Raw genomic sequence first — 19048 nt, forward strand, 5'->3', positions numbered from 1 at the left:
AGCAAGGGGCTCCTGAGGTGTTAGTACTGTTCTATCTCTTAATCTTGGTGGTAGTTACATGGGGATGTTCACGCTGTACAAATCATTGACCTATTCACTTGCAATTAGTGCTTGCCTCTGTGTATATGTTCTATTTCAACACAAAGGCTTATTAAAAAGAATCCACGTGTACTGATGTGGAGAGATGTTCACAAAACATTAAGTAAAAAAGGGCGCCTGGGTGGCTCAGTTGGTTAAGCGACTGCCTTCGGCTCAGGTCATGATCCTGGAGTCCCTGGATCGAGTCCCGCATCAGGCTCCCTGCTCGGCGGGGAGCCTGCTTCTCCCTCTGACCCTCCCCCCTCTCATGTGCTCTCTCTCTCTCATTCTCTCTGTCTCAAATAAATAAATAAAATCTTAAAAAAAAAAAAATTTAAGTAAAAAAAAAGCGACTATCAGGAAATATGGTCTAACATCTATTAAACAGTTCCTTAGAAGATTCTGATTCAAGTCTAGGAGCCTCTGGACTAGACCCAAGGTCTTTTCCAACTCCAGATTCTGCAGTTCTTTAATCATTAAACCAAATATTTGGAGGGTCTGCATTGGTCAGTGCACCACACTCAGCATAAGGCCCTACAAAATGAAACTGACAGGAATCCTGGATCTTGGCTCTTTGGGGTAAGAAATCACAAATCTAGATAACTCTAGAACTCTATTCCAAGGCAGAAAATGATTAGTTGCAGGAAGCGGAGACAGGTAGAGAAAGAAAAATGCGGGGAATTGGTTGGGGAAAACCTGGCTGAAAAATACTGCAGGGGGCTGTATTTGTCTTTGTGTCCTTTGCCTCTGCAGATCTGCCCCCTGAGCATCCAAAGGGACCAGATCCAAACATCTGCCTCTACTTTAACTGCCCAGATGGGCTGTGGGCTTGACAGACCATGAGGAAGGTTTATGCCCACCTTTGAGTGCATTTTCTGAGAATTCCTGAAGTTTTGGCAACTTTCTTCTTTCTGGCTTGCACCCTACATAGAACCTCTTTATCACTCACCTTCACCACCTCATCAAGCCTTCTCACATATGCTTTTTTCTTTTCCCACGGACCAGGGAAGACCAGGTTGTTTTCACTCACTTGTGCCCTAGGTCGACTTTTCCCCTTTAAAGGTTGGTACTCCACTCTTCAGTATGAAAGACCTGTGAAGACCTTTCGCAACCAGCCACATCCTCCCTGCCTCTTCCCTGTGAACTGAATGTGCGACACAAGTCCGGGTTCCACTGTATGTTTAACCTGTTCTTCGAGGGGTCTGTTTCTGAAGCCTTCTTACCTTCTGCTTGGTCATGTCTAAGAGCCCCACAGAATATCTGTCACAGTTGAGGAAGGCTCGGACTGTGTATAGGGCTTTGTGGAACTGCCTCTCGATGTCTGTAAGCTCTTCAAAGACTTTGCTCCCAGACCACAGCAGTATCTTAACAAAACACAAAAACAGAGTCAAAGTTTCTAAGGCACAAAGCAGCGGCTCACAATAACCCAGAGACAGAGACAGGATAATTATCCCCATTTTACAGATGGAGAAACTGAGGCCCAGAGAGCTGAAGTAACTGACCAGCTTATATTGGGTCCAACTCTTTCCATTTCTTTCATTTCATAAATTGTTAACAAGAATAATAATAACGAACATTGATTGAACACAAGTGCATTATCTCATTTGCTATTGACAATAATTTTTTTGAGGGTGGAACCAATCAATAATAGCCTCACTTTTCAAATGGGGGACACTGAGGCTCAGATAGAGGAAGTGATTTGCCCAGGGTCTTAGAGTTGGTAAATGACTTAATGTTGGTAAACAACTTAATCTAAATTGCCTGACTTGAAAACTATGCATATAATCCCTCTGGGATACAGCTTTACAAACATGGCTACCTCATTAGCACTGGGATGCTGGGCAGAGACTCCATGATGGTTCCCAGACACTTTTATCAACCACTGCCTTTCCAACCTGACTACATCAATGCATCAATAAAAAGACATGCCCAGTCCATTCCCTTGAGCCAAGCCCTTTACCTGGCCACGCCGAGTCTCACAGTTGTGCAGGTAACTCAGGTGGTATACCTTCATGATTAGATTTGCAAAATTGAGGTACTTGAGAAGAATCTAGAAATCAAACAGCATGAGGGGAAATAGATGAGAAGGAGAAATCCCTCCTCTGGCCACTTCTGCCATCAGCAAATATTTGAATATTTTAAAAGCAGCAGAGGCGATTTGAGCAGATGGATCATGGAATGCTGACTCATAAAATGGTGCATTGTAAGAGTGTAAAACTCATAGAATGTAGAATGTCAATGTTCATAGGACGTATTAATGAAAAATTGCTACTATTTATTGAGTTTGCAGTCCCTGTGATAAGTCATTTAGGTATATTATCTTATCTGATCATCACAAGTACCCTGAGAGATGGATACTGTAAAATTAGGCCCATTTTACAGATAAGAAAACTGAGGCTTAGAGGTGCCTGGCTGGCTCAGTTGGTAGAGCATCTGACTCTTGATCTCAGGGTCCTGAGTTCCAGCCCCATGTTGGGTGTGGAGCCTACTTAAAACAAAAACAAACAAACAAACAAACAAAAAACCCCTGAGGTTTAAAGAAATTATGTAACTTTCCCAAGTCAAACATTTAGGTATTAGCAGAGCCAGGACAATTATCCCTGTACTCCTGGCTCCAGAGCCCCACATCCTAACCATTACCCTGTCCTGTCTCCCTCAGAGAGCATCACACTAATACCCTTATCTTACAGATGGGGAAGTCAAGGCCAGACCAAGTAACAAGGTTCAGGGGACTTCTTGAGCTGGGACACCTGCTGGCATGACCACCCCAGCAGTTTCTAAAGCATTCTTACCTCCTCATCTGTCTTGGTGAAGTGGGGCCCGTCCACTTTATTCACAGCCATGATTATGGCCACCACATCCTTCCCATTCATTATGGGGGAAGCCAAGATGTTCTTGGTCTGGTACTCTGTGAGGGTGTCCACGAAGTCACAGAAATGCTCATCCTGAAGGAAGGCAGAGACAGGCATGGGTGAGCAGAGGAAGAGCAAAGATAGTAAAACAGCCCAGAGCCCCATGTGCCCCTGGTAGGAGGTGGGAGGAGGGGACACGCTATTATCTTTTGAAAAGAGAATGAAGTCCTTTCCATCGACTTCCATTCAGCAAGGGCAATGCAATCAGGGGTGATTTCTGCCCTGGAAGCCTCCAAAATCCAGGAGGAGAAAGTCTGATTTACAACTTACTAAGGACTGTGGAGGAGATGCAAGCAAAGCTCTGTGGGGGCCTGAGGATGGGGGGGCTGACTTTGAATGGGGAGGGGGTTTAGAAATAGAAACTTGAGTGAAGAAAAGACTTTAGTGAGTATAATAATCACAATTGCTAGCAGGTTTCACGTGTGGTGTTTTACTTATATCAGCTCACTTTAATCCTATGAGATGGGGACTGCTGGTAGCCCATTCTCTGCAAAGGGAAACTGAGACTCCAGAATGTTAATGTGACTTGCTACGTGTATGTGTGTGTGTGTGTATGTATGACTCCAGAACCTGCCCTCAGCTCTGCTGCCTTTAAGGGAAGCCTTGGTAAGGTTAGACCTGAGTTCAGGTCATCCAACAAAAGAACTTGGTACTTCCAGCTTTTTGAGCAATTCGGTTCTAGCACCACACAATCAGTCCAATGGATATCCCTCTCTCACAGGTCTTAATGGAAGCCCCGTTGTGTGTCAGGCCTTACGCTGAGTGCGAGGGATACAAGGGAGACTAAGGCTCAGGCCAACTCATAGACAAATCAGTAATAGTAATACAGGACCTAAGGCTCGGCTCAAAGCTGTGGGAGTACAGAGGAGTACACATCCCGGCACCCCACCCCTAAAGCAGCCTGGGAGGCCAGCCCAGGGCAGAAAGAGGAGACAGAGCCTGAATTGTTGTCTTAAATCCGAAAGAATCCACCTTTCTGTTTCTTGGTAGCACTATGAGTTTTCCCAACCATCGGCATTGCTTGGGACACAAGCCAGCCCAAATATGCACAGTTCATGCTGTTCTGAGAAAGGAAGTGTATTTCATAGAGGCGATTCACACAGCTTTTCTAGAATTGAGTGTGCAGAACCTTTCCCACGATAGAGAAATGCAGAGCATGATGCTCCGAATCTATGGATTTCTTCTAGTCAGGGTAGGATTAGACAGGCAACAACACTGTTGTCAGTGAAGGTGTCTCAAACCAGGTGAAGGGTACAGGAATTAAGAGAAGCCTGTAGAGCTCTACTTGAACTAGCATCTGAGGATTAAGCAAAATCTCTGAAGAGGCATTAGTCATGAAGCGTTTCTATGTCATTCTCTAAGGACACTGATAAATCCCTAAACCCAGGCCTGGGTGGGGCATGCTTGGATTCATTTCATTAAGCCGTTCTGTCTTGCAATATTCACTTCTATCAAGGAAGACAATACTTGGGCCTTACCTGCCTCTGAAACAGATGTTACTAAATCCACCAGAACCCTCTTTTCCACTGAGAAGCCCCAGAACTCTCTCACAAATAATACAGCTGCCAGCTGACTGGTGTTCGCACAATCATTGCCATCCTCATACTTTCAGCATAGAAAGTATTCTACACAGCCATGTCACAGAACCTCAGGTTATCAGAAGCAGGGGGGCCTTAGAAGCCATTTAGCTCAAACTGTTTATTTTAAAGTCCTGGGAATCAGATGCCCCACTTAGGGAAAGCCCAGAGTCATTCATTCACCCAGTGAGCATTCATGGAGTGCCTTATGCCAGGCACTGTTCTAGACCCTGAGGCTGCAGCAGTGAACAAGGGAGGCTTCTCTTTAGAGGTGATGCTGAGAGCTGAAGTTTCAGGGAAGCCAGGTGGGTGGAACGCATTCTAAGCAGGGAGCACAGCGAGTGCAAAGGCCAGGAGGGGGCAGTAAGTTGGCCCATCTGAGAAACAGAAAGACCAGTGTAGCTGAAGCAGAGTGAGGGAGAGGGAGAGTGGAGGGCAAGGAAGTCCAACAGGTGGGCAGGAGCCCCATCTGGCTGAGCCTCGGAGGCCACTGTGAACAGGTTAGATTCTATTCCAATGCAACGTAAGACAGCTTCTCATTCTTGGAAATCCCAGTTCCTCTTTTCAAACCTTCATGGTGTCAAGCTCCTCTGTGTCCCATGGTGAGATTTACTGTTTATGGAGCAATAATGATATACGCAGCCCCGAGCCTGATGACTTAATCTGTTATCTCATTAACTCTCACATCAGCCCTGTCACATAGAACCTTCCCTCTTCTGTAGACAACTCCCTTGCTGACAAGTGGGACAGCCATTCATTCACTGGTTTATATACTGATACACTGATTGATTGATTGATTCATTGATTCATTCATATTTACTGAACACAGGCTCTGTGAAAAGCACTGGATATGCCAAGACCAATAAGAAGGAAGAGGCTGTCCTCACTGGGTTCTCACAGGGCAGTGGGAACATCATGTAAAACATGAACCCACAATTCAAATCATAATGTGAAGGATGTCCCCACAGGATGGGTGAATGGGGGGAGGGACTTGTTCTCTGAGGCTTCAGGGGGTCAATCAGTATATTATCAGTAGTTGAAGATTCTCTGAGCCTCAGTTTGCCCTTTGGTAAAATCAGAGTGTTGGACCGAGTCCTCCTTGAGGCTTCCTTCCAGTCTAGCATGGTAGGTTCCGGGTCTCACGTACAGGGAAGGACAACAGCTGTGAGAGTCTCTGGAAATGTGCTCTCAGGTTCAGTCTTCAGAAATGGGAATTGTCATGTGTTGGAAAAACTCCCTGTTCTCCTTTCCTCTCACACTAGTAACACACTCACATCACTCTGACACCAGATATTAGGTGTCTCTCCCACACTGACCACTTTTCTGACACCAGCTGACCATCCAACAGTTCAGTTGAGTTCTGACACCATCTGTCGAGAGTCAGCGTCAGACCCTGCAGGTAAGAGTTCAATCCCACAAGACTGTCCCCACTTCAGATGCCAATCACAAGTCCCAGTTGGTCACCTATACTTCTGACAGGCTGGCTAGAGCAGGATCCCAAGACCCCCCTCCTTGGGTTCAATAATTGGCCAGAACAGCTAACAGAACTCAGGGAAATGCTTACATTTATAGGTTTATTGTATGATAAAGGACATAATAAAAGATACAGATAAACTGTCATGTGAAGAGATACATAGGGTGAGATCCAAAAGGGTCTTGAGAGCAGGCACTTCTGGCCCCTAGAGTTGAGGTGTGCCGCCCTCCTGGCATGTGCCTGTGCTCACCAACCCAGAAATTCTCTGAACCCTGTCCTTTTGGGGATTTTTATGAAGCCTTCATCACATCTGCATGATTGATTACTAGCTCCATTTCCAGCCCATCTCCTGTTGTCAGAGAATGGGGAGGTGGGCTGAAAGTTCCAAGTTTCTAATCATGGCTTCATCTTTCTGGTGATTGGCTCCATCGAGGAGCCCGCCAAAAGTCATCTCACAAGAACAAAAAACCGTCTACCAGACAGGAAATTCCAAAGAATTTAGCAGCTCTGTGTCAGATGCTCCTATCACTTAGGAAATGGTAAGAGTCTTAAGAGTTCTGTGTCAGGAACCAGGACAAAGACCAAATAAATATTTCTTTTTATAAATCACAATATCACAGCCAACTGGCAAGGGTCATCATTTATTAATTCATGCAATAATCTGTAATAAGGACCCACTCTGTCCCAGGTGAATAAACCAGACAGAAACAGGCAGGCTTTGTGGGCTTTCCTAAGGAGAAAGGAGAAAGAATAAAACACACACAAATATTGAAGGGCTAGTAGGGTTGCCAGATTTAGCAAATAAACACAAGACGCCTAGTTAAACTTGAATTCCAAGTAAATAAATACTTTTTAAAGTACAAGTATATCCTAAATATTGCATGGGACATACTTATACTAAAATATTGTTCTTTGTTTACCTAAAGTTTAAATTTTACTGGGAATCCTGGCTCCTAATGGCAAGTTTCCCTGAGGCGATCCCTAGGTTGAGCAGGAATTTGCTAGGACATGGGGAGTTATATTTCAACCCTGGGAAACTTCTTCATTCATGGTTTCACATTTCAAAAATCCAGTGACTGTAACCATGGCCCAAGTGTTTTGAGGGTGCTGAAGGCTATCACTTGTTGATGGTGCAGGGTCAACCCAGACCTCAGTCTATACCATCTTCCTCGTCCTTCCCCCAGCCTCCAGTCACTATCCAGAGTCCCAAGTAGAGCAAGATTCCTCAAGGAAGGGCAAACACAGGCAGATGCTGATTACCAGGGCTTGCTGGCCTGGACGAACTTCACCCTGGCCTGAGTCACCAGCCAGAGACTGACCCAGGCTTGAAAGCTTCCAGGGAAGCTCAGGCATTCCTTCCAGAGTGAACTTTGGGTTTGAGCAGGAAATAGCAGGCGTTCCCTTAGCATAGAGGCTCAGCAAACTCTTAGACCAGGGTACGTCAGCATCAGAGCACCTGCCTACATCCTCAGTCCCTCAACACCAGGATCGACAGAAACTCTTAGCACCTCTCTTTTGTTTTTCCCACCAACAAATTCTAAACTGAAAGCTCCAGAAGGGCAGGACTGGATTCTTCTCCAAATCCTACACTGACCTGGTACAGCAGCCACCCCTTAGAAAAGATCCTTAACAACAGAAGAGTAATAATAACAACAAGGAGTGGGAGCGGCCAATAGCAGTCACTACAATGTGCCAAGAACCTTGCTAGACGGGAAATAATTTGCTCCTTTGATCCTACAACAACACTGCGCAGTAGGTATTCTCGCCCCATTGCCCCATTTTATAAATTAGGAAGTGAGCCCAGGCAGACTCAACAATACACCAAGGCACTATTCTTAGAAAGTCACAGAGTCATGATTCACACCCAGATGTGACCTCAAAGCTTAACCTCTTCATTCTCTGCTATATGATTTAGAATGACCACTAGGAAACAGCATCCAGTCCAATGCCCTCATTTTGTAGATAAGGCAGAAGTACAGAATAACAGAGCAGTGAAAAGTGTGGGCACAAGGCCAGAGTGCCTGGGTTCAAATACCTGCTCTGTCACTTTCTGTCAGAGTGGCTCTGAGCAAGTTATTAACCTTTCTGGGTTTTAGTTTTACCACCTGTGAAACAGGGATAATCTGTTACGTTATAAGACTGTGGCGATCCATGTGGGCTACAATTAAAGTCTAGAGAGAGTTGAAGGGAGAACAGACTCCAGTCTAGTTTAAAGCCCCCTGAATGCACAACCATCCTCCTACCCTTGGATGTCCAAGGGGAAACAGGGAAAGATGAGCCCCATGGGAGATCCAACCCAGTGGATTTAGAGAAAACCATCTCCCACAGAGGTCGAAGTCTGTGCTTCTTATCTTGCCAAGGAACCCAAGTCAAAGCAAGATAAAAGACAATCCGTTCAAGTTCCTGCGTTTGTGGTTTGGAAGTCCTGGCCTTGCCCTAATTCCTTGGTCACTTTGGGCAAGCCCCTTCTTGAGCTCTCCTGACTCTAGGCTCCTCAGCCATTAAATAAGGCAGATGGATGAGATAATTTCTGGAGCCTCCTCTCTCCCCTTTTAACCTTATGACTCTTAATCTGAAATAAGGCCAAAGGTAAGGCGAGCATAGTCACAAAATGTCCAGGCTGCATCTTGGAAATGCCTGAACACAGGCTCCTGGTTTGGTCAGTGCTGCTGACCAGGCTTGGGCCCTGCCATCATGGGGCAAACATTCTTTTGGGCAAGACAGGGGTTAAAGGAATTGAGTATAATTACCTGAGGGTGAGTCTTTTATGCCGAGTATTGACAGAGCTTCTGCTTTGTGCCACACATTTGCTAGGATAAAGTGGAGAATAAGGCAGGCATGGTCCCTGGCCCCCAGGCTTATTATGATAAATGGTTTTAGGAAGGAAACTGTGACAGAGGGATCTGGGAGGGCCTCCCGGAAGAAGTGACCTATAAGTTGAGATCCAAAGGATAACTAGGAGTTGGCCCCAGGGGCAGAGAGCCTTGGGGGGATCTGTATGAAGTGTTTTGTCCTGGTGATCAAAGAGGTCTTTATCAGAGCTGCCAGTAGAATCCCATGGAAAGCTGGACTCAGAAACAAGAGCCAAGCGCTTAACCAAGTGGTCCTATTAACATTTCCAGTAATGAAACACACCGCCATCATATATCTTCTGATGTAATGCACAAAGATAAACACACCATCACCTCTAGGATACTCCTGATAGAAACGCACGACCTGAATCTAATCATGAAGACACAGACAAAGCCCAAATGGAGGGACACTTCTGCAAAGTATTTGGCCTGCTCTCTTCAAAAACCTCAGCATCGTGGAAAACAAGACAGGCTGAGGAACTGTTTCAGATTTGAGGGGACTAAAGAGATAGCGCTATCTGGGTGTAATTGAGGCGAATGGCAAAAACTGAATCTGCACTGTTTATCAGGTAATAGTATTGCATCAATGCTACATTTCCTGAATATGTATCCACAGTGGTGGCTACATAAGAAATGTCCTTGTTCTGGAAATACACAACACATTGTCTACTCTTGACTCCCAAATGGGTCAGAAAAAATGGAGAGATAAAACAAATGTGGCAAGGAGTGAACAACTGGTGAATCTGGATGAAAGATACATAGTTGTTTGTACTATTTTTAAACCCTTCTGTTAGGTTTGGATTTTTTCCCCAAATAAAATGTTATAAGTAAATAAATTAAGAGAAGTGCCAAACTGTGACCAGCCCAGTATTAATGGCTAGCAGCTCCCCACCCCACTTGCACCCCCCAAGACCCCAGGAATAATGCCTCCCTGCCCCCCATTCTTATGGGGAAGAGGATACCTCTTCTGTGTTGAGGACGTTGGTGACCTTTTTAGAGTGCGCGACGTGACCCACCACACCCATGTCCAGGGGGAACACAATCTCCGAGTCGGGCACCACCAGGCATTCCTCAAGAACAGCATCCTTGTGGACGTTGAAGAGCCGGGTGGCTAGCTCTGCGATGCCATTTCGGGCCCTGTACATGAACAGGCTCATGCGGTCTGCCCGCAGGAGGAAGCACAGCTTCTTCATGACGTTGAAGATGCATCTCTCCATCTGCAGATTTTCCTGGAAGTCCCGCAGGAGGTCGAAGATGATTTCACTCTCCTCCACGCTGCTCAGCGAGTGGTAGTTGCTGAAGTCCACGGCTGCCTCCTTGGCCCCCAGCAGATCTGAGATGACCTTGGCCCGGTAGCGGAGGTTGTAGTACCGTTTGGCAAACATGATATTCGAGTCCAGGAACTTCTCCACCTGCTCCGCCGTCACCTCGCCCATGGCTGGAATCCCACTGGCTACTTCGGTGGAGAAGTAGCTCCAGCTGGCCTTCCCAGGGAAGGTTTATAGTTCGTGGCAAGACGGAGTCGGGAGGTGTTTCGTGTCAAGCTGGGCTTCTATGGGTCTGGCCTGTAGATCTCGCCGCTATGGCTGCAGAGGGGAAGGAGAGAGCTCGGGAGATTAAATCATTAATATTCCCCGAGAGCAAGGATTATGAGGATCAGAAGGTTCCAGATGCCGCCAGGCCCCAGATGGGAGAAGGTGAGAGTTTCCTTTTCACCTTGGCCTGAGAGCTGAGAAGGGATTTCTAGACAGAGCAGGAGGTGGGCAAAACTAAAAACAATCCCCAAGCAGAGACTGCCAAACGGGCAGCGCAGGGACGACCCGCTATTGTAGGTGTGTTTTTCTTCAACGTTTGACACAGAAGACTACCTACGCTGTTTAGGAGATTTGTTCAGCTGCTTTTGGAGAATCGGAAGATCTAACAACTCCGGGCCCACTTTCCTCCCTGGCAGGCATGGCTAGAGCTGAGAGGGACTGCCTGCCCGGCTCCCATCCCCCTGCCCCTCCCCCCACCCTTCTGTGCCCCCTTTCCCAGGGCCTCCCCAGAACGGCCTCACCGCGCCTGCTCACCATTCAGCCTGCTTCCCTGTGTGCATTACAGGTCTGGCACCTACAGCCCCGATTTCAGAATCTGCCTCAAAGTCTTTCCCAGCTTTAGAAGTCAACGACCCTTTCATTTTAGAATTCCAGCGGCCCTCCTAAAAATAACACCGCTGGGGCGCCTGGGTGGCTCAGTCCTTAAGCGTCTGCCTTCGGCTCAGGGTTCGAGCCCCACATCGGGCTCCCTGCTCAGCGGGAAGCCTGCTTCTCCCTCTCCCACTCCCCCTGCTTGTGTTCCCTCTCTCGCTGTGTCCCTCTCTGTCAAATAAATAAATAAAAATCTTAAAACAACAACACTGTTCACATTTTTTCTTTTATGACAAAAATACATGTTCACTGTAGAAAATACACAAAGATCATTAAAATCACCCATAATCTTGCTACTCAGAGGTAACCTTTAAGGAGCATTTTTGTTTCTGTCCTTTCTGTAGAGGCTTGCTTTTAAAATCTGTTTCCCTTAAACCTCCCTCCCCCACCGCCCCCATCTTTCTCTTGGCACTTTAATGTGGTTTTTTCTGGATACAATCTGTATCTTTTTGGATTGTCAGTCAGAAATGCACACGTAGTGTATCTGCTCTCGGCTCTTTTTGAATCTTGAAATACCAGAATCTTCCCTGAAGTACCCTCTAGTACACTAGGGGAGGAGAACATTTTCTTTCTGATGAAATGTACTTTTCATTTCCGTGAATATACCCGTGAAAGCCTGGTGTCTCTATGTTGTAAATACTGTGGAATACAGGCTAATAGACTGTTGCTGGCACCCTGAAATTTGCCAATGAACTTCAACGGAAAGTAGATTACTTCCTTTATTGTAGTGTGTCCTAAAGTCTTAGAGTATTGTGCCCAATCAGCACCGTGTTCACAGGTGACTCCTTGGCCTGCCAGGCCATGCAGCAACCTGAATTTCTACATTCTCACCATAAATAACGTGAGCCCTCTGTCTGGAATGCTCTTCCCCAGCTCTCTGCACACCAGCTCCTTCTCAGCCTCAAGGTTGCAGCTCAAGCTAGTAATCCCTTGTCACCTTATCCCGAGTAGTACCCTCTCCAAGTCCTGCCTGTCACATCATCCTATTTATTTCTTCTGTTGCATTTATTACTATTAGAAATGATCTTGTTTGTTTTTCGTTTCTTTGTCTGTTGTTTGTCTTCACATCTGTACTGTGAGTTGCATGAGGTGGGGACCTGCCAGGACTGATTCCCTAGGCCTTGCAGTGCTGCCTGGCACACTCTTGATGCTCAGTAAAATAATTGTCTTAATTGTAAGTCTGGAATGGTTAATTTCATATGCCAACTTGACAGGGTAAGGGATACGCAGATAGCTGGTAAAACATTACTTCCTGGTGTGTCTATGAGGGTGTTTTTATAAGAGACTGTCATTTGAATCAGTAGGGTAAATAATGCAGATCACCCTCATTAGCGTAGGTGGGCCTCATCCAATCAGTAGAGGGCCTCACTAGAATAGAAAGGTGGAGGAAGGGTGAATGTGCCCTCTGCCTAAACTGGGACATCCCATCTTCTCCTGCCCTTGGGTGTTGGCACCCCTGGTCCTCAGATTCAGACCAGGACTTACACCTTTGGCCCCTTGGTTCTCAGGCCTTTGGACGCAGACTGAATTATACCAGTGGATTTCCTGCTTCTCCAGTTTGCAGACGGCAGATTGTGGGACTTCTCCATAACCACGTGAGCCAATTCTCTAGAGAACCCTGACTCATACAAAATAAAAACCCCTATATATTCTTGAGTACAATTTAGAAAAGACAAGAAGACACAAAGGAAAGATATTGAAATTAAATGTAATCCCAGATATTACCATTGCAATAATTTTTGGATATTTTTAAATATATGGAATATATAAATATATATTCTCCAGGAAAATATTAAAATATATATTATTTATAAGATTTAATATATATTTTAAAGATTTACGTATAAATATAAAGAATACATACATATTGTCAACCTTGACACTGTCAACATTTTGGGCCCAGTAACTCTTTGTCGTGGAGACTGTCTCATATATTGTAGCATGTTCAGCAACATCCCTGGCCTCCACCTACTAGACTAGAATTCTTCAAGTTGTGACAACCAAAAATGAATCCAGACATTTCCAAATGTCCCCTGGGGTCAAAACCACCTCTGTTGAGGGCGCCTGGGTGGCTCAGTTGGTTAAGCGACTGCCTTCGGCTCAGGTCATGATCCTGGAGTCCCGGGATCGAGTCCCGCATCGGGCTCCCTGCTCGGCGGGGAGCCTGCTTCTCCCTCTGACCCTCCCCCCTCTCATGTGCTCTCTCTCTCTCATTCTCTCTGTCTCAAATAAATAAATAAAATATTAAAAAAAAAAAAACCACCTGTGTTGAGAACCACTGCTCTACAGTTAGACATATAGGTTGTTTGTAATTTTCTAGTATTATAAACAATGCTGTAATGAACATCATTATATTTCTTAGTAAAAATACCTAGAAGTGGGATCCTGGGCCAAAGAGCTCACAGCTCTCTAATCATTTGGATAAATAATGCTACTTTTGCTCTCCAAGGCTATACCAGAGTATATGAGACTGTTCTTACCCCCACTCCTCCCCTCAGAAGGTAAGCAATTTTTCTTAATCCTGGCATTAACGCAGAATGTGGCCCTAATACTCTTTCTGCCGTGTTTTTCACAATTTTTCAACAAGAACTCTACGCTCCACTCTAGAGGATCCAGGGAGGAGGACAGAAGTATAGGTTATTATAAGAAAGCCACACCCAGGGACGCCTGGGTGGCTCAGTCGTTAAGCGTCTGCCTTTGGCTCAGGTCATAATCCCAGGGTCCTGGGATCAAGCCCCGCATCAAGCTCCCTGCTCAGCGGGAAGCCTGTTCTCCCTCTCCCACTCCACTTGCTTGTGTTCTCTCTCTCACTGTGTCTCTCTCTCTGTCAAAAAAATAAATGTTCATTCTTTCTGGTTTTTGCACCTTCATTCTTGCTGTGCCTCTGCCTGTCCCTTCCACCCAGTCCAAATGCCATTCCTTCCATGGATTCTTCGATGCCCCAACTAAACTCTTTTCCTGTTTGGAACCCACAAGCTATTGGTTTCCTTCCATTTCAATGGGAGTTTCTACATTCTAGGCTATATTACTTCTGCACATCTGTTCTCTCATCAAACTCAAGCTCTTTGAAGATAGAAGTAAAACTTTATTTTTTCTTAAAATCTCCAAAAAAGCCCAGCTGAGGTGCTTTCTCATAATATACCAACTAGGCTTAGTTGCAACTGGCTTAGGAAGCAACTGTTCTGCAAGAAATCTACTTTTACCTCATTTTTCAGTATGCCAGAATGAGGAAATCAAGCCTGTTGAAAAATTTCAGTTCTAATTGTTGGGTAGGTACAGATCAGCTTATATTTGCAGCAGGTGACCTCCTAACTTGCTTGTAGGCCTGATTTCAGATATCAGCGGAAGGAAATCTCAAGTTTCTTTCACTGGGAACAGGGGCTAATAGTAGGGTTAGGAAAAATTTTTCTCTGTAGTCTAGTCTAAAAAAGAAACACATACTAGAAAGAAGAAAACAGGACTCTAGGCCCAGAATGCCACTGATTCATTCTGTGACCTTGAAAAAGTCCTGTCCTCTCTCAAGGTTTTGTTGATTTCCCTATCCATAAAACATCTAATAATGTGTCCCAAATACTCCAGGATCCATGACTCCAGATGGGCTCAGAGTGAGGGAGGACTGGCCAGGAATGGCTGATCGATCCATTCCTGACCACAAGCCTTGCTAGAGGATTCTTCTGAAACAATAGCTGGAACTATTTACTTAGAATAATCTCTACTCCAAGATCCACATTTCATGGGGGAAGAAAGTGAAAAGTTTTGAAAGGTTAGGTGACTCGTCATAGGTGACTTAAAATTTTTTGAAATTGAGATATAATTCATAAAAATTCACCATTTTAAAGTGTACAATTCAGTGGTTTTTAGTATATTTGTTATGGTATGCCATGGCTAATCTACTTTCTCATCTCTTGGTGACCACTAAGCTATTTTCTCTAATGGTTTGTCTCTTCTGGACATTTTATATAAATGGAATTATACAATATGTGGCCCTTTGTGTCCAACTACTTTCACTTAGCATAATGTTTTCAAGGTTCAACCATGGTATAGCGTGTATCAGAACTCCATTTCTCTTTACGGCTAAATAATGTTCCACTGTATAGATATACATATTTGTTTATCCATTTATTAGGTTTTTAAAAATCTATTTATTAGTTGATGGACATTGGGGTTATTTTCACTTTGTGGCTGTTATGAACATCCACACACAAGTCTTTATAGGGACATATATTTTCAATTCTATTGGGTATATACTCAGGAGTATAATTGCTGGGTCCATAGGTGATTTTAAGACTCTGAGTTTGGAGGTAAAAGGGGGGAATAAGGAATGAAATAGGACAAAGCAAGGAACCAACTGGGTCAAGAAGAGGCATTTCTGGAAAGGTGTTTTGTGAGGCACTTTTTTGGAGAGACTAGGACTCTGAAATTCAGGACCTACTTGAATGGGTGGGGATGGTTGGCATATTCGTGCCACAAATTCCAGTGCTGGGTGAAAGGTCTCCACAGGCTTCCCACCATTCATCCCTCTTGTACATAGCAAGAGTGAAGGAACCATGGATATTCCATTGAGAGGAAGCTCTGAAAGGCTGTTGGGAGTGGAGAGTGTGCCAGTTTGTTCAGAGAGGATCCAGTTAGTAGGACAGAAGTATAGGTTATTATAAGAAGGCCATACCCAGGGACGCCTGGATGGCTCAGTCGTTGAGCGTCTGCCTTCGGCTCAGGTCATGATCCCAGAGTCCTGGGATCGAGCCCTGCATTGAGCTCCCTGCTCCGCGGGAGGCCTGCTTCTCCCTCTCCCGCTCCCCCTGCTTGTGTTCCCTCTCTCACTGTGTCTCTCTCTGTCAAAAAAATAAATAAAATCTTAAAAAAAAAAAAAAAAGAAAGAAAAGGAAGGCAATACCCAGAGTGCTTAAGAGGTGGAGCTCAGGAGTCAGATCTGGGACTGACCCCTGGGCCTGTCATTTACTATTTGTGTAAATGATTCAATTTCTCCTGGACCTCACTTTGCTTATCTGTAAAATTAGAATGCTTTTACATGGCTGTTGTGGAGATTGAGAAAGTTTATAGTACAGTGCCAAGGTATGTATTAACCAGTGCATATTAAGTTGAACCCTATGAAATTGCCCCTATTTGACTATTTTTGTCCTGCACAAACAGCAATTTCATAGGGTTCAATTTAATAGTAGTTATCCAACCCCCATTAGTTGTCATAACGTCCAGAGATGGATTACCTTGAAGATAGTGCACTCCCTTGTCATTGAAGGTATGCACGCTGAGGACTTGGCAAAGAGGTTTCAAACACCAGCATTAGGAAGATGAGTCTGGGGCTAGCAAGTCAGTAGGGAAGCTGTTGCAATCCTCCCAGAGGAAAGGAACGAGTCTAGGATGGGGGTTGAGAGAGTAAAAAGAAGGGAGTGGGCATAGAAGCAAGAAGAAGAGTGTAGAAGACATCCTGACTGACTAGGAAAGAGAGACATGGGAAAGAGTGGGGTAGGCCAGGGTAATTCGTGTGCTATTGGGGCCCTGTAAGAAATTCGGCACTGAGTGGCCCCCTTCAGCACATGTCACTGGTGTCCAGTGTTGACTTAGTCTCCATTTCCTGGTTGAAGGCCTTTCCTCTCCTGGCTTGCCAAACCCCATGTCCTAGGTGAAGCCACAAAAGAGAAGGCAGTTCCTTGGCTCCATCCTTATAATTGCTGAAACAGTCTGGTTGGTTTCCACCCTCGTTTATACTTACCTTGGCTCACTCCCTTGTTTCACTTGTACTTACCCTTGACCTACAGTTGTTATCAGTTCCTAACTGTCCGGTCATCTGCTGACTAAATAACTTTATTCAACTACTTGGGTTACCTGTTGATCTGTCTCGGAAACTTGGCTAGTCTGTGATGTTCTCCTTGTTTGACTTTGAGGGTCTAATATGGGTCAATGGATGAGCCTGGTAGAAGTTTGTCCTAAGTGCATTTTAAACTTCTGTGCATTTTCCTAGAGCTCAGATTCTGAAAGGGATCTGTAACTCAAAAATACTTAGGAACTCTGGGGAATCCTGAAAAGAGAGGTAAAATTAAGTCCTAAATACCTGCCCTGTGACCACAGCAGTAGAAAGGCAATAGGCAGGAGAATACACCTGGGCTTTGGTTCCAGAATGGGTTGAGTTTGAATCCTCATCCTATCATTCACAAACTTTGACATTTGGCAGATTACTTAATCTCTGGTCCCAATATTCTCATTTGCAGTTTGTGGATAACAATGATACCTACAGAGCTGTTGTGAGGATTGGAGGCGGTGATCCTACTGGTTAATGGCCAGTTCCCAATAAATGTAACCTTTAATAATGACAATGTAAGTGGAGTATGAGGCAGTGGTTTTTGTAGAAAGCAGAAGTAATGCAAATATACCTATTTTCCTATTCTTTTTTTTAAAACAAAAACTCTTATTTTTCTCTTTATAAAGTTATACATCTTGGTGTTATAGGAAATTGAGAAAATACAGGCAAATAAAAAGAAGAGAACGGTTACCACCCAGAGAGACATTTTGATGTACATCCTTCTTTTCTAATCATAAGTTTTATAACAGAACTGTGATGATGTAATATGCATTTTGTTTGTTTAATAATATACATAAACATCTTTCTGTGGCATTAAATATTCTTCTTTAATGACCTCCTTGACTTCCACTGAGTGGCTGAATCGTAACTTGTTTAACATATTTCTAGCTGTTGGTTATTTAGGTTGTTCCTAATTTTTTGGTACTCTCAATGAATATTTGTGTAGTGAAATTTTTGCATACTTACTTGGTTATTTTCTTACCCTGTTATTAAAAAACTTGCCCCAAAAGACAGAACGATTTCACTACTAATCTTTGAAGATGTTGCCTTGGCTATCCCAAAATACAAGAGTTTAAGTAATGAAATAATGGGAGAGTCAATATTTTTTTTTTAAAGATTTTATTTATTTATTTGAGAGAGAGAGAATGAGAGAGAGCACATGAGAGGGGGGAGGGTCAGAGGGAGAAGCAGACTCCCTGCCAAGTAGGGAGCTCGATGCGGGACTCAATCCAGGGACTCCAGGATCATGACCTGAGCCGAAGGCAGTCGCTTAACCAACTGAGCCACCCAGGCGCCCCTGGGAAAGTCAATATTTTAATGCTAAGATCATGTTCTATTTTGAATGACTGTCTCCCATAGCACCTGGCACATACTCATGAAGGAACAAATCTGGGAATCTGGAGCTTGTAATTGCTGGGACAAGTCAAATAACAGATCACTTTCTGTACCTAAATATTTGTAGAAAAAGTGACTTGTGTTCCTTCACCCTGGTTAAGAGTCACATGCTTTTTCTTTCTCCAAATTAAATGTTCTATGTTCCAAGCCTCCATCCCACAGTGCTGGCAAGATAATTGAGACTCGTGCCCCACCCCAGGTTCATGTGAAGGCCTGTTGGTGTAACTCAGTGCAGCCGGGGAACAGCCCTCTGGCCTTTCGTTCACACTGATACCATAAATGTGCCCCTCATTCAGGTTGGTATGGCCCGGGAAAGGCCAACCGTTCTGCTCTTCACAGGGGTTCAGAGGTCCTCCAGCCTCCCAGGGCAACCCATATGGTTGCCTGCCCAGGGCAGAGAGAGGCCCAGATCCTCGCCACTCAAACGTCCTGCAAAGCCTAGCCCATGGCTCAACCTTGGGGAGGTTTTCAAAAATCTCCTTTCCTCCTGACTATTTGGCTCTCCATTCTTTCCTCATCTGGGACAGTTCAGCATAATTTCCCTCAAAGGCCCAAAGTTGAAGGGGATCTCTTCTTGAGCCTGAGAATGGTTACTTCCAGTCCTGCCACACAGTGGCCTTGAGGGGTGAGTGATCAAAAGACCAAGCCCCTTCTAAGGAGTGGGGATAGGGGGCAGAGGGAAAACATCTATAAAATTTCAAAGCATCCTTTGTAATATTAAAAGAATGGAAACAACATAAATGTCCCCCAGTGCTT

General features: G+C 44.7%; 1 protein-coding gene across 1 annotated transcript in view; it reads right to left on the bottom strand.

The window, feature by feature from the left end:
• Positions 1–10329, bottom strand: part of LOC118006722 (rod cGMP-specific 3',5'-cyclic phosphodiesterase subunit alpha) — a 57123-nt gene extending 46794 nt beyond the window's left edge. The window contains exons 1-4 of the mRNA XM_034999478.1: positions 9856–10329; positions 2871–3023; positions 2039–2128; positions 1302–1442 (exon numbers count right to left, since the gene is read on the bottom strand). Coding sequence (XP_034855369.1) covers positions 1302–1442; positions 2039–2128; positions 2871–3023; positions 9856–10329 — 858 coding nt within the window. The remainder of the gene's footprint in view (positions 1–1301; positions 1443–2038; positions 2129–2870; positions 3024–9855) is intronic.
• Between the last annotated feature and the right edge of the window lie 8719 nt (positions 10330–19048).

The sequence above is a fragment of the Mirounga leonina genome, unplaced genomic scaffold (assembly GCF_011800145.1).
Source record: "Mirounga leonina isolate KUSES-001 unplaced genomic scaffold, KU_Mleo_1.0 Mir_99, whole genome shotgun sequence".
Classification (NCBI taxonomy): domain Eukaryota; kingdom Metazoa; phylum Chordata; class Mammalia; order Carnivora; family Phocidae; genus Mirounga; species Mirounga leonina.